This window comes from Limanda limanda, chromosome 2, assembly GCF_963576545.1.
Source record: "Limanda limanda chromosome 2, fLimLim1.1, whole genome shotgun sequence".
Lineage (NCBI taxonomy): Eukaryota > Metazoa > Chordata > Actinopteri > Pleuronectiformes > Pleuronectidae > Limanda > Limanda limanda.
In genome coordinates, this window is record NC_083637.1 from 6,737,127 (window position 1) to 6,752,925 (window position 15,799).

A 15,799-nucleotide genomic window follows, 5' to 3' on the forward strand; every position below is an offset into this window, starting at 1 on the left:
AAAGTGAAGGGAGAGGGGGTGGGGGGTGCAGGAATGATGGGAGAGAGAGAGGGCAAGAGAGACAATCAAAGAACAGAACAGAGGACGAAAGAACAGATAGAGAAATATAATGAGGAAAGAACAGGGAACACAGAAAAGAAATGGAATCTTTGAAGACAGAGAAGAGCAAAGCCTGGACTGAGAGGAAGTGGAGGAGAATGAAAGGAGGGAAAGAAAGAAAGAAAGAAAGAAAGGCGGCTGCTGGATTTTTTTGTTCTGACATTTTCTGATTATTAATTTATAGATAAAAGCTCAAGAAAAGTGAGAGAAAGATGGAAACAGACACTTTTTTAGATTCAGAGGTTATTCATTAATTCATGAAAGCAAAAGACTGAAGGAAAGACAGAGGGCTGAAGATTAGAGAAAAGGAGTAAAGAACGAGAGAGAAGGGAAAGAGAGAGAGAGAGAGAGATCCACTGAGCATTAGATTCTTGTCTTGTTTATTTATTCATGTATTCATGGAGTTGAGAGAATTATGTCATTCATCTGAGCAAGGCAGCTGATATCAACATTTCCACATTACAACCCTCACAAGTTTGCTGAATGCACTTACATGGAAATGGAGGCTGATGGCTGTAATTTGTCTTTTGTCGCACACATGTACTCGACTGGATCCAGAGAGGAAGAGTTCTCTTGTTTCCTTCCTAACTGGACCCGGTCGAGTTATACAGTCGCAATGAAAAACATCCCCTCCCCTGAGATCTTCTATAAAACCCGCCCGACGTCCCCCCGGTGGTCCGATGTGTTAGATTCTCCATCTTCACAGATACATGTGTTCTGCCGTGTTACGCAAATGTGAGGGTTTGTGTTGCTGCAGCAGAATTCGATGGATTACAGCGGATCACACCCGAGCACGGGGATATCAAACCCAACACCCTGAGGAGACGTGGTGGAAAAGTGGCTCTGAAGAGACCGTTTAGATCTTTTGATTATGTAAATTCATTTTACAGAAACAAGCCATTGTTAATTTGTTTGTTGGACTTGACGGTTAAAAGAAACTCCAGAGTTTCTCGTCTCCCGAGCCGTCGTCACATGTGGCCTCCGTCTGCTCTGATTGAAGAGTTCAAACTAAAACATATTGACGTCCTCAGAGGAGGTTTATGTGATGTTGGTTCGTTTGGTTTTTTAAGATTATGCAAAAAAACTACTGGAGGGATTTCCACAAAACGTGGTGGAAGGATGAGGGAGGAATTTAGTGTGGATCTGGATTAAGGAGCAGATCCAGGAACCTGTTCTCCTTTTCCTTAACATTGTGTGATTCACTAGATTTTCTATCGATTTCCCAGAGACTCATTCATGGATGTCGATGAAAAATGGAGGTATATGCTCCACTGTGCGTTATATATGTGAGATTGTTCACATGATTCAGTGCAGCTTTCAGCTTGAATGTGACAGAAGCATCGACTCAAACAGGAAACACGTGCTCAGTAAGAAACGTGCTCATCGTCACTGATTCTATGATTCTGCAGTTTTCTCTGCATTCAAGCTGAATGAATGGAAACTCGATTGTTGTGCTTTGGAGTGTGCAGCACTTTCCCAGCTGTGGAAGACACTTACTGTCTAATTATGTTTAATTAATCCTCACAAAGAAACTAAATTTTACTCGTAGATTCTTGGTTGGGGATTCAGCGAATTACAAATAGTCATTAGGGTTCTGGACTGTAGTGATCAGGTGAACATATTGATGATCAGAACAGCTCATACACCTCCACCCAGGCCCAACAGAATCCAATCTGCACCAAATTACACACACTCATAAATATCAGTCCTCCAAAAAGCCTGATTTTTTCTGTCATTAAGATTCATGAATTATTCCCAAAGGGTAACAAACACAATGTTCCTGCAGGTTTTTGTGGAAATCCAGTCACTTATTGTAACGTCATCCTGCTGCCAACAAAGAACAGTAACATTCCCTCCTTGTCTGTGCACATCTCCCCCCCCGCTCCTCTTCCTCTCCGACCGGCCGAGCTGCTCAGGCGTCCACGGCTGTTCAGCAACATTACCCGGGTTCCCGTCACTCATTATCCCCTCGGAGATAGAACAATGCTGGAATAATAATGGGTCAAATTTAATTTATGAGCCCTGCTGCCTACTCAGACATTTATTGGCCTTAAATGGACTTTAGTGAACTGTGCATTTAATTCACCTCTCGCCTCCACTGGTGTGCAGATTTATCTCAGTGTATTGTATTGCCAAGCTCAGAAATATGACATAAATTGCTCTGAGAGAGAGAGAGAGAGAGAGAGAGGGAGAGGGAGAGACGGCCGGAGCTTTACTAAAATTAACATCTTTTTTTTCTGTGACCAATCTTTTATTTCTCCTTTATAATAACCAAGCATGGACAAAAGGAAAAGGATTGGATTAGCTCACCCCGACTTAAAATCTGTTTTGTTCTGAATTCATTATTGGTGACCTGCATTTCCTCCTTTTCTCTTCTCTGTTATTATTGTTATTGTAAGTCAATTCTAAAACATGTACCAGTTGTGACCTTGTTAGTCAGATTCGGGCAATTTAATCATATGTGTCCTTTCATGGAAAAATCTCCACAGTTAAAGTAAAGTTTTTGATCCATTTATTCAAAATAATTCGTCGAATTGTAAAAAAAACACTGGTCTTTATATGAATTCATATTTTACCTGGTTCCTCCAACACCAGCAGCCAGAGGTGGTTCTTATTTCAAAAAAAGTGTAACCTACTATTGAAACATCAATAATGCAGTGCGGACTATTTTTCTTTTCATAAATAACATTATTGTGGGAGCAACAATCTTACAGATTTAGGACTGTAAATATTTTATACACCCGTAAAAAGGTATGATGGTGACCTGCCGCTGTATCGGCTGCACTGGCAAAACTCTCAAGGGATTTTCTTCTTCTTTTTGTTCCTGTTGTAGCTCTGAGTGAGGAAGTATTCTCTCTGTTTTCTATCTGCAGAACTTCCTGGAGCTCCGTCCAACTTAGTCATCTCCAACATCAGCCCTCGCACGGCGACTCTGAGGTTCCGCCCGGGTTCCGACGGGAAGACGGCGATATCCCGATGGATCGTAGAAGGACAGGTGCGTGTGTAGGAGCCCGATTAACATCCGGCTCCGGAGAGATCTGATCGCAAGTGGTCAGCGCTGAGTTCAGATCTGAGCAGAGCCGAATGAGACCTGAGACCCGATCACTCAGAACCAGACTCATGTGCTTTATTGTTTTTCTTATGGGTAAAATCTTTAATAACAAAATACGAACACACAGTATTGATTCATTCAGTACTTCCTTACTCTCTTCACTCTCTTTCTGTCTATCTTTCTCATGCCAACACACAAAGAGAGACACACACACACACCAGAACACAAACAGTGAAATCGGTGTAACAACATATTTTAATCTTCACAAGCACAAATGATGTACGTGATGATTTGCCTATAGAGGTGGGGAAGTAGGATCCAATCAAAAGTGATCTTGGGCGACACATTCAGGAAGCAGACCAGCTTTCCACCTTTTGATCAGAACCGGACGCATGTGCTATATTCTTTTTCTTATGGGTAAAATCTTTAATAACAAATTAAAAACACACAGCATTGATTCATTCAATCCCTCTTTACTCGCTCTCTTTTCTCTCTATCTCTCTTCCATGCCAACAAACAGGGACACACACACACAAACAGTGAAATCTGACACATCTGTAAACATATTTTAATCTTCACAAACAAACAAAACAAACAAATGATGTACGTGATTATTTTCCTATAGAGGTTGGGAAGTAGGATCCAATCACAAGTGAGAGGAGACACTTTCAGGAAGCAGACGAACTTGTCCACCTTTTTGATTGGATGTCTCTGGACGGACGTGTGTGACCTCACTGTTTCATCTCTCTCTTCCAGGTAGTGAAGGAGGACGGAGGAGGAGACGAGTGGGGAGTCGTCCACCAGGAGGACAACCGGCCAGATGCAGACACGCTGGAGATCCCCAACCTCGCTCCGTTCACTCAGTACAGGTGAGCGGCAAACACACACGGGTCACCTGCACGAGAACACAACCCAGTGATACAACACACACACACACACTCACACACACACACACACACACACACACACACACACACACACACACACACACACACACACACACACACACACGGGAGAATCTGCAGCATTGCTCAACTCAGGTGAAGTTAGATAAATCACACAGAGAGAGACAGTTCCATCTGAGACTTTTTCTGTTTGTCAGCTCCTTCACTGCTGCTGCATGCAGATCCTTATTACCCCCCCCCATCTTAAATAGCTAAAAGGAAGGAGGGAAGGAGGGAAGGAGGGAAGGAGGGAAGGAGGAGAGAGGAGTGTGTAATCCCTGCTCAAGGGCCATTGGGAGCCGGCAGTTTGTGGATGTGATCTATCCCCACTCTCTCTCTCTCTCCCCCCCCTCTCTCTATCTATATGTCTATCTCTTGCTCTATGTATCTCCGTCTTCATCTGAAACGGGATTGCGATACATGTGTGTGTGTCTGTGTGTGTGCGTGTGTACACTTTGTAGGCTCACAGGGATTATGTTGTCACAGGCGACACCACTGGGACATTAGATGAAGTGAGCCACTTGTCTGTGTTCCTTATCCCTCGCTTTAACTTCCTCTTTACGCCCGGCTCTCTCTCTCTCTCTCTCTCTCTCTCTCCCAACGCTGGGACCACGAGTCACAGATGAAGTCTCTCGCTCGCCCGCTGCACGTATTTGTCACTCACACCCACACTGACGCACGGAGGCATTTAGATCCAACAAAAAGACACAATCGCTCCCTCGTGGCTGAACGTCTGTGTCTGTCGTCAGGTTCTGGATCTTTTTTTTTTTCTGACTGATATTCGGATTAATTAAATTCGACGATACATCTGTGGCTTTTTTCAGAAATCCCCTTGAGAGTTTCACCTGAAGGATGTTCTGTAACAAATAACACAGAGGAGCATACGAGAAATAAAAACAAATACTCAAAAATAGTCTTTCTTCACTATCAGTGTGACGTGTGGTTGTCTTGTTGACCTGTGTTATATTTCAATTGCCTCTATTCCAGTGTGTTGTGTAACTCTACTGTACTTTTATAATCAGGATCCTCCTCAGTCTGCTTTATTCATTACTTGCTTCTGCAGCAACACTGTGTAATCAACTGGAAATATTAGTCATTCATTGGTCAATTGAAAGATTTACCCCAATGTCCAACTCTAGGGGGCAATTTTGTTTTGAAATAACTTCTTATGTTTTGGCCACAGTGTGATTATTTGTCATAAAACAATCAAATAACTTAGATTTTATCTGTTTTATCCATGAAAATGTAATTTACCTGCTAATTTATCTTATTATCGTAACATCTGTTACTACTGTATTATCCCGCCTATAGTGTATTCATATTTATATATATGTATATATTTATTCTGCTCATAGTGTATTCATCGTTCTTATATCAGACAATACCTCTTAATACTGTAATATTCCACATATATTTCTTACTGTACACATCTTATTTATTTACATATTCACTTTAAATATACACAATACTCTGCACTTTTACTACTTTTTTGCACTTCTGGTAAGATGCTAAACTGCATTTTGTTGTAGTACTTGTACTGTGGTAGTAGTACAAGTACTTGTAAATATTAGTCATTCATTGGTCAATTGAAAGCTTCACCCCAATGTCCAATTTTAGGGGAAATTTTGTTTTGAAATAACTTCTTATGTTTTGGCCACAGTGTGATTATTTGTCATAAAACAATCAAATAACATAGATTTTATCATTTCTATCCATGAAAATGTAATTTACCTGATAATTTATCTTATTATTGTAACATTTTTTACTACTGTATTATCCCGCCTGTAGTGTATTCATATTTATATATATGTATATATTTATCCTGCTCATAGTGTATTCATCGTTCTTATATCAGACAATACCTCTTAAAACTGTAATATTCCACATATATTTCTTACTGTACACATCTTATTTATTTACATTTTCACTTTAATATGCACAATACTCTGCACTTTTACTACTTTTTTGCACTTGTGGTAGGATGCTAACCTGCATTTCGTTGTATAAGTACTTGTACTGTGGTAGTAGTACAACTACTTGTACTGTCCAATAACGATAAAGTTGAATCTAATCTAATCTAATTTATCATCATTGTCTGATGAAGCAGTGACTTTTAAACTCTTCACCTCTGCTTTGAAACTTGTGCTTTAGGTTATTAACTTTTATTTTCTAAGCCCGACTGGATCGCTGTGACATCATCAGAGTGGTTATCTTCCCACAGTGGACGTTATACTACAGTTTCCAGGTTGCTGGTTCTTCTCATGACAAATAAACTCAACTTGAACTTGTTTCTGTTTCCTCTCCAGGTTCAGGCTGCGTCGGGTGAACATTGTCGGAGCCAGTCCCATGAGCGCCCCCTCCAGGCTGATTCAGACCTTGCAGGCGGCACCTGACACGCACCCGTCTAACCTCACCCTGCTGTCTGCTACACAGTCCAGCCTGCGCTTCAGCTGGATGGTACACACACACACACACACACACACACACACACACACACACACACACACACACACACACACAAACACACACACACACACACACACACACACACAAACAGACACACACTTGACTCTAAAACTGTAAAACCTTGCTTCTCGCCCCGTTACACTTCTTCAAACACTGCTAATTTGACTGAAGGGGATTTTCTTTTGTGTTCCTTCGCTCTGCATCTGTGTGTGTGTGTGTGTGTGTGTGTGTGTTGTGTGTGTGGTGTGTGTGTGTGTGGTGTGTGTGTGCTCTCCAGCAGCAGGACCGAACAGCTCGAGTGGATGACAGCCTATAATCAGTGTCTCTCCTGGTTATCAGTGCTAAAACTAATCTGTCACATTCCTCCTTCACCCTGCGGACTGCTCGCAGCACAAACTGAAATATAATTTTCCCCTCACTGTCTTTTCTTTTTTGCTCTTGTTCCACCCCTCCTTCCCTTATCCCCCCTTCCCTTCTTCTATTATAACATAAATGGAGGGCAGAGTATTTTCCATTTAAGAGCTGGAATGAGAAAAAGAGACTGTCAAATCACACACAGACACTGAGGCGCTACCTATGCAGCATGCTAATGGGATTCCACCTGCATGTTAGCGCCCAGCTAGCTGCTCCGCTGTAGTGGAACCATCACAATGGTTTCAGCTAAGGCTATTATTCTAAGCTGCATATTAAGGGTAATAAAGCTAATGTGACATTCTGTATTATGGCTCCTAAATGCTAAGCCGGGCTAAATCACCGGGGGGGGGGGGTGTTTAAAATGACTGGATGTCTCTGGACCTTTATCTGCTGCTCGGCACCGAGCCACATGTCCACTGTTGGTTCAGATCTGATCCTGAGGGTTTACACACTGAGAGTGAAACTAAACTGTTGAAACGATGGTGAGGAGCTGAATCCAGGAGACTGGGGCTGTAATGCATAATGACACGGTGGGTCACAGGCTGATGATGATGAGGTGACAGGCGGGGGGGAGGGCGGAGGGGTGTCAGGAAATGAGAGGGGAAGCACGTTAAAGAGGATGACAGCGGAGGAAGAGGACGGGGAGAAGCTGGCGAGAGGAGGAGCAGGAGATGGGATGTCAGAGCAGGAGAAGGTTTTTTGGATGCACGTCAGATAAATAACAATATTCTGGGTCTTTTTTGATTCATTTGCAGAAGTCTGAAGTTGTTTGAGAAGTTATTATCTCATTTGACCACATGTCTATAATATCACACGGTCCTCGCCTCAGTATGTACAGAACCTTGAGGTAATGTAAGCTGTGATTTGGTGTTATATACAGTTAGGTCCATAAATATTTGGACATTGACACAATTTTCATCATTTTGGCTCTGTACACCACCACAATAGATTTTGAATGAAACAATCAATATGTGCTTTAAGTGCAGACTTTCAGCTTTAATCTGAGGGTATTTACATCCAAATCAGGTGAACGGTGTAGGAATAAAACACATTTTATATGTGGCACCCCCTTTTTAAGGGACCAAAAGTAATTGGACAATTGGCTGCTCAGCTTTTCCATGACCAGGTGTGTGCTATTCCCTTGTTATTTCATTGAAAAGGAGCAGATAAAAGGTCTACAGTTCATTTCAAGTTTTGTATTTGTGTTTGGAATCTGTTGCTGTCAACTCTCACTATGAAGTCCAAAGAGCTGTCACTATCAGTGAAGCAAGCCATCATTAGGCTAAAAAATCAAAACAAACCTATCAGAGAGATAGCAAAAACATTAGGTGTGGCCAAATCAACTGTTTGGTACATTCATAAAAAGAAGAACTCACTGGTGAGCTAAGCAACACCAAAAGACCCGGAAGACCTCGGAAAACAACTGTGGTGGATGACAGATTAATTATTTCCCTGGTGAAGAAAAACCCCACAACAGTTGGCCAGATCAAGAACACTCTCCATGAGGTAGGCGTATCTGTGTCAAAGTCAACAATCATAGGAAGACTTCACCAGAGTAAATACAGAGGGTTCACCACAAAATGTAAACCATTGGTGAGCCTCAAAAACAGGAAGACCAGATTAGAGTTTGCCAAAAAACATCTAAAAGAGCCTGTACAGTTCTGAAACAACATCCTATGGACAGATGAGACAAAGATCCACTTGTACCAGAATGAAGGGAAGAGAAGAGTATGGCGAAGGGAAGGAACTGCTCATGATCCAAAGCATACCACCTCATCAGTGAAGCATGGTGGAGGTAGTGTTATGGCGTGGGCATGTATGGCTGCCAATAGAACTGGTTCTCTTGTGTTTATTGATGATGTGACTGCTGACAAAAGCAGTAGGATGAACAGTGCAGATGGACAATGACCCGAAGCAAACTGCGAAAGCAACCAAAGAGTTCTTTTAAGCAGAGAAGTGGAATGTTCTGCAATGGCCAAGTCATCACCTGACCTGAATCCAATTGAGCATACATTTCACTTGCTAAAGACAAAACTGAAGGGAAAATGTTCCAAGAACAAGCAGGAACTGAAGACAGTTGCAGTAGAGGCCTGTCAGAGCATCACCAGGGACGAAACCCAGCGTCTGGTGATGTCTATGGGTTCCAGACTTCAGGCTGTCATTGACTGCAAAGGATTTGCAACCGAGTATTTAAAGTGACAATTACATATATGATTATGTTAGTTTGTCCAATTACTTTTGGTCCCTTAAAAAGGTGGGTGCCACATATAAAATGTGTTGTAATTCCTACACCGTTCACCTGATTTGGATGTAAATACCCTCAAATTAAAGCTGAAAGTCTGCACTTAACGCACGTTTTGATTGTTTCATTTCAAATCCATTGTGGCGGTGTACAGAGCAAATGATGAAGATTGTGTCAATGTCCAAATATTTATGGACCTAACTGTACAAGTAAAACAAGAGGATGCACTTTGTTCTGATCTGCTCTTTGTTTCTCCCGCCTGCTCTTTGCTCTGCAGCCTCTTCCTGAGTCTGAGTTCAACAGCAGCCCGGAGACCGTGGGCTACCGGCTGCGAGTGTGGAGGACGGACGGGCAGGGGGGGGACAGAACGGACGATGCAGAGGGAGCAGGGGAAACCGCTGAGGCCAGGATAGAGGGTCTGAAGCCCTGGACCCAGTACCAGGTCCAGGTCCAGGCCCACAACTCCATCGGACCCGGACCCTGGAGTAAAACCATCGCTGCAAAGACGGCAGAATCCGGTACGAACGCTCACTCCTGTTTGAGTCCAATAGATCCGCCTCATATCTCTGCACACTCCCTCTGTTTCCACTGAGGGAACGATTGATGGAGAGAGGGAGGAGAAGATGGAGATGATTTAGATAAAATCAAAGCTTGGTTTAAAGAGCAAGTAGCAATGCGCTTTCTCTCTCTTTCTCTCTCTTTCTCTCTCTTTCTCTCTCTTTCTCTCTCTTTCTCTCTCTTTCTCTCTCTTTCTCTCTCTTTCTCTCTCTTTCTCTGTGTGTGTTCTCTAGTTCCGTCTGGAACTCCGATGAATGTTACTGCTGAGGCAGTGAGTTCCACCCAGATCCTGCTCAAGTGGTCGCCTCTCCCCCGGGATCAGAGGAACGGAGTCATACTTGGATATAAGGTGTTTAAAACTCTTCAACACACACATACACACACACACACACACGCACACACACACACACACACACACACACACACACACACACACACACACACACACACACACACACACACACACACACATACACACACACACACACACACACACACACACCGCCCCATTCCATCCTCACATTTTCACTCTCCTCCCTCAGTCCATTACCACTTCCCCCAACTCCATCACACACACACACACACACTCACACAGACGCACACTGACACGGACAAACAAATGTCTGATTTAGCACAAATATGATGTAACATCTTGTATCTGCTGCAGTTTTATGTTTCTTCCTTCATAAGCAACCGGGGGGTAAAGGAGTAGGGGTGTGTGTGTGTGTGTGTGTGGGGGGGTCATTCAGATGAGCCGAGGCTTTCATGTTTAAAACTCTTTCATAAAACCGCTTGTATCTTGTCGCAGGAGAAACAATGGCTGGATTTACACGTGTGTCTGAATTAAAAAGAGAATAATCCATAAAGCTGCTGGTTCCTGAGGGCGTTTTGTTTTTAGAATCCTGGAACACGAGCAGAAAGTTGAGTCCGGAGCCGGCGGTTGTGTGTCGAGCTCACGTGCACACACACACACATGAGTTGAATACACTTCTGCATCAGTAGTTAAGTCCGGACTCACACGAGCCACTTAAGCCGACACATGTTTCCACGTTTGCCGAATCACAGCTCGTCCTTTTCCTTTCATTTTCCAACTTGGAGGATTGAGTTTTGCTGAAACCGCCGCCGGTGACGAAATGACATTCCCTGATGTGCAGGCTTCTAAAAAAAGAATAAAAAGAAAAAGATGGATTAAATACATGGCGAAGTGAAAGGTGCACTCGTTTCTTGCCTGAGTGCACCACTTACCAGCAGTCACACCCCTTCTCCTGCAGCCAGGGAGGTTCCACTTGCTTTCTGCCAGCGCCCACACAGCCTCTCCAGGGATTTATCATAATGTCCTCCACTTCCCTGTTTGATTTTAAAATAAAGAGAAGACAAGTGCCCGTTATCTGTGATTTTGTAATATTATTTTTTCCGTTCAGAGGCTCCAATGTAGCCCCCTTCAAAATCTTTAGAACGGGCGATTTAATAAAGAGAAACCTCATGCAAAATATGTTTCCCGAACATAAAAGTGTCATTGAGTAGGACTCTTGATCGCCACTTAAACAAAACACAGCAGAACAAAGCTTAAAAGAGGAGGGGGAGGGGCTTATCCTCAATTTGGTTGTCTTCTAGATCAGGGGTTTTCAACAGGGGGTCCGCAAATTTCGCTTTGATATTTCAACACATTTCCAGATTACTCTTGAATATCGTGAAAAATATCTAAAATAAGAAAAATATGTCTAAAATAATACAAAGGTGCTGGTGATCATGAGGTTAAACTTAAGTAGGCCTCACATGTTTGTGTGATATTGTATGATTATCATTTGTGACATATTCTGCATAACTTTGTCATCTTCCCTCTTCAGTTGTAGCCACAGTTTGTGTTGATTGTTATTGATCACCGTTACTTTAACGTTCTCTCAACATGTCAGCTACATGAACGTTATATATTGATGTTCATATGGTTCTGAGATGCAGTACAACTACAAACTGCATTTTAATTTTGATTTAATTCTTAAGCACTGAAAATCAACCGTTTTGGTTGTTTTTTCACAAAATTTCCAGATTTGTTTGAGGTTTTTAGATAAAACCAACATGGAAAACCAAATGTTAAAACTTCCTTCTATCCACACGCACTCACACACACACACACACACACGTAGACACATCAGTGGGCCGTGGATTACTCTCTAGACAGGATGGTGGTCCCTGGGACAAAACCAGTTGAAAAACCTTGTTCTAGATAAACTCATACACAGAGGAAAACAGGTTTTGGCCGTGTGATTAACAAACCAGCTGCAATCCTGTATTTTAAAAATGCAAAAATTCAGGTCATATGATGCACCAATCCCCAAAGCACATCCCCCCCCCCCCTTTGTGTGTCTCTTCCTGCCTCCCTGAGCCTCACTGCCCAGCAACATGCCAGCCATGCTAATAGAGGAGAAGTGTCTGCCAGCAGCGGCTCCTCAGCACCTTCCCTCCTCCGACATGTCGCTCTCCAGCCTCCTGCCACACAAACCATTTCTCTTCTCAGACACTTAAGAGTTGACATTTTTCCTTCAGAATAATTTAGAGAGGGGCAGCGAGTTCTTGAACATTAAAAAACAGAGAGAGAAAGAACGAAACAGGAAAAGAACAGTTCTTGACACGCGTTCGAATTGAAACCCCGGTGCTGGTGGAAGCACGGTGTGTGCTGATTTGTATTTTTAAATTCGTGGGCACTGGAGATTTTCTTTTAATGGATTTTTCAGTTGAAATGTGGTAATATTCTGTATGAAAAGACCAAAGTACGAAGTCTTCTCTTGCCAAATCTGATGTCAGCGACTCCTCTGTGCCCACCATCCTGTGAGCCACAGGGTCTCACTGTCTGACACGTTCCTTCACACTGTGGAACCCTGTGAGGCTGGTGTGTGTGACTCCAGCTCCAGCTGTATTGAATCACTTCCACACCTTCCAATGCTGTAAATACATTTCAACAAATACACCTTTTATTAATGATTGAGAAGTTGTTGTTTTTTACATCTACCACCTGTTAAACACCAGTTTAAAATCTATAATAACTGATTCTGGGTTTGAGGGCAGGAGCACTGAAGCACCATCACCTTATAAAAATCGGTAAAGTAGAGAAATGGAGCTGACGCTTCATCGAGTCATGTGACCTCTCTGCACAGTCCTCCATCACTCGCACCCCCCCCCAGTGTGATTGGTCTATTTGAGCTGCAAATATTTCCCATCTCTCCCTTTGCTCGTCAGTGCCTCCGCTGCCCTGGGTCAGTATTGCTGTGCCTGTTCGATTTAGTATGATTTAATGATATTTGCTCCTCACTTCCCATTATCTCAACATAATCATGACTGGGAGGGAGGAGGTCACAGCCTAGAGGCCGAACTCTAACTATGTTCTGCTAATAAACACTTAAAATGTGAGGGAACTGACTGAAATAGTATTTACACATCCAGCAACATTCATTTGTACTCATGTACCTGCCTATGCTTGGAATACGAGTCCATTACTAGATCTCCTTTCAGCTCAGTTTCTGTCCGTTTCACCGAAGACACCCACCTGTTTGATCCTATCTGTCTAAAAGCCACATTATAAACTCCGAAGGTCAACGAAATACAGGAAAGTTACACGGATATGAATGAAAATAATGGACTGAAAAGTTGCAATACAGCTTTCTCCAACTTTGAGGAAATAATAAACAGTGGATGAGCTGATCATTGAAGGTAGCGTGGCCGAGCGGTCTAAGGCGCTGGATCAAGGCTCCAGTCTCTTCGGAGGCGTGGGTTCAAATCCCACCGCTGCCAGTATTTTGTGATGTTTATGAGACAACAGTACGTGATATATATATAATAATAATAATGTAGATTGTAATAAAACAATGGGACTTGAAAAAATGATAGAGTGGTTGTTCTCCAGCAAGAAGGTTGCCGGTTCAATCCCAACTCTTCCCCACCTGCATGCCAAAGTGTCCTTGGCAAGATATATATAGATGCTGGGTGTACTTATTGTTAGCCGCTTTGGACAAAAGCGTCAGCCAAATGAGATGCAATAACTCTCAGAACTTTGACCTCTCTGGTCTTCAACCGGCCAAAAACCACCCTGAACGTATCCTGACTGAATCGAAACAGTGGGATCATGAAGCAAAAACAAAGGGCTCAGAAATGAAACAAAGCTGAACACAACTGTGGAGATAATTTGTGTGGGTTCATCCCAACAAGTGACCCCTCCCCCAGCGTCCAAGGAGCCATTGTTAGTGTTAGAGCAGCTTTAAAGATTTATGTCTCAGTTGGAAACAAACAGACTCAGGGACGAGTAAGAAACTCAAATTACTGAGAGTAACTCACTGCTGGTTCTGTTGGCAATAACAAAAGTATAGAATATCACAAATGTAATCCTTGTTTTATCTCTATCTGTGATGTGTACATGGATTTGTGTGTAACCTGTTGCTGTGTGTGTGTCTGTGTCCAGGTGCTTTTCAGTGAGAAGGACTCGGACCTTCCTCCCAGTGTCCAGGTGACAGAAGGAGAAGGCAACGTGTCTCTGCTCCTCCGGCTCCTCCAGCGCTACACGGTCTACGAGCTGCAGGTTCTGGCCTACACGCAGCTGGGTGACGGCCCCCCCAGCAGCCCCTTGCTGCTCCGGACCAGAGAAGACGGTAGGATGTGTCTCTGTGTGTCTCCGTGTGTCTCTGTGTGTCTCTGTGTGTCTCTGTGTGTCTCTGTGTGTCTCCCTGTGATCACTGACCTTTCTGTTCGGCAGTTTCTTCAACACTTTTGCCTCCGTCTCACCTCTGAAGCTGTTTCTCACCTCCTTGCACCTCGGCTGTCAGCGCAGCCCGTCTCTCCACCGCTGCACCCATCATCCAGCGGGTTCTGTTCATCCATCAGAACCCCCCCCCAGTCAGAACATGTTGTGTAGACGTGTGTCTGTGTGTGTGTGTAGATCTCCTCAGATCTCTCGCAGAGATGTGGTAACCATGGCAGACTTTTCAGGATGCCAGCAACCAACTCTGGTATTTCAGAATAATACAACACAAGCGCAATCACACACACACACACACACACACACACACGTGCAAACAGAGAGAGTCTCGTTCACACGCTTGCACACACTCTATCAAACAGTGTCACGTTTGAAAAGATTTTCTCATTTCAGGATGAAACAAGAACGGGAAAGTCAATTCCCGGCAATGTATAATGATCCTCCATCCTGTCTGTCAGTCACACACATACACATACTGTACATACACACACACGCACACACACACACACACACACTCGGGTTGATGGGTGTTTGGTGGTGTGGAACATGTGCTTTTATCAGGAACAAAGACGGAGTCGGTGTGAGGTTGAGAGAAAATTACATTTTCTATTTTGTGTCTTTAAGAGCTTCCTCTTAAAATGTATAAGACCGACTCCCCGTGTGTGCGAGTGTGTGTGTGTCTGTGTGTGTCTGTGTGTGTCTGTGTGTGTCTGTGTGTGTCTGTGTTTTGAGGCAGGCTCTGTCCATTTCCACGTGTGTATGTAACGTTGATCATAAATGAGCCTTTTGATTATAGACATGATGTTCAGATGTTGTTTTCCTCTTGTGTATTATCAGAGTTTAACTCTCCTGCCAAACTCCCGTCTCTCTTTTTCTCTCCAGTCCCCGGTCCCTCCGTCAGGATGGTGTTTCCAGAAGTTCGATTGTCATCAGTCAGGGTGGTCTGGCAGCCGCCCACAAACCCCAACGGCATCATACTAGGTACAAAGCACAAACGCACACAGACACACACTCACTCACAAGAAAGCGGTTATTTGATTACAACGTTCTAATCATAATCAAAAGTTTTATGCTTGTGGTGACAATGGATTTATTTTCAATTGCTGAAGGAGAGAGTTTGCAGAGGGAATGAGTTAGCAGTTTTAAATACGTGAATACACACACACACACAGACACACACACACAAGCACACACACACACACACACACACACACACACACACACACACTGCTGTGATCTTTCAAGGGAAGGAAGGAAGTAAAAGCCGTAAAATGGAAAAG

The 15,799-nt window shown here is 43.3% G+C and overlaps 1 protein-coding gene and 1 non-coding gene across 2 annotated transcripts in view; both read left to right on the plus strand.

The window, feature by feature from the left end:
- The window catches only part of LOC133015801 (protein sidekick-1-like), a 197,228-nt gene that overhangs the window by 145,209 nt on the left and 36,220 nt on the right, over nucleotides 1–15,799 (plus strand). The window contains exons 23-29 of the mRNA XM_061083076.1: nucleotides 2,973–3,094; nucleotides 3,908–4,020; nucleotides 6,402–6,552; nucleotides 9,495–9,735; nucleotides 10,009–10,124; nucleotides 14,226–14,412; nucleotides 15,402–15,500. Of these exons, the coding sequence (XP_060939059.1) occupies nucleotides 2,973–3,094; nucleotides 3,908–4,020; nucleotides 6,402–6,552; nucleotides 9,495–9,735; nucleotides 10,009–10,124; nucleotides 14,226–14,412; nucleotides 15,402–15,500 (1,029 nt within the window). The remainder of the gene's footprint in view (nucleotides 1–2,972; nucleotides 3,095–3,907; nucleotides 4,021–6,401; nucleotides 6,553–9,494; nucleotides 9,736–10,008; nucleotides 10,125–14,225; nucleotides 14,413–15,401; nucleotides 15,501–15,799) is intronic.
- On the plus strand, nucleotides 13,480–13,561 carry trnal-aag (transfer RNA leucine (anticodon AAG)). The gene has a single exon. It is a non-coding gene; the product is annotated as a tRNA-Leu (tRNA).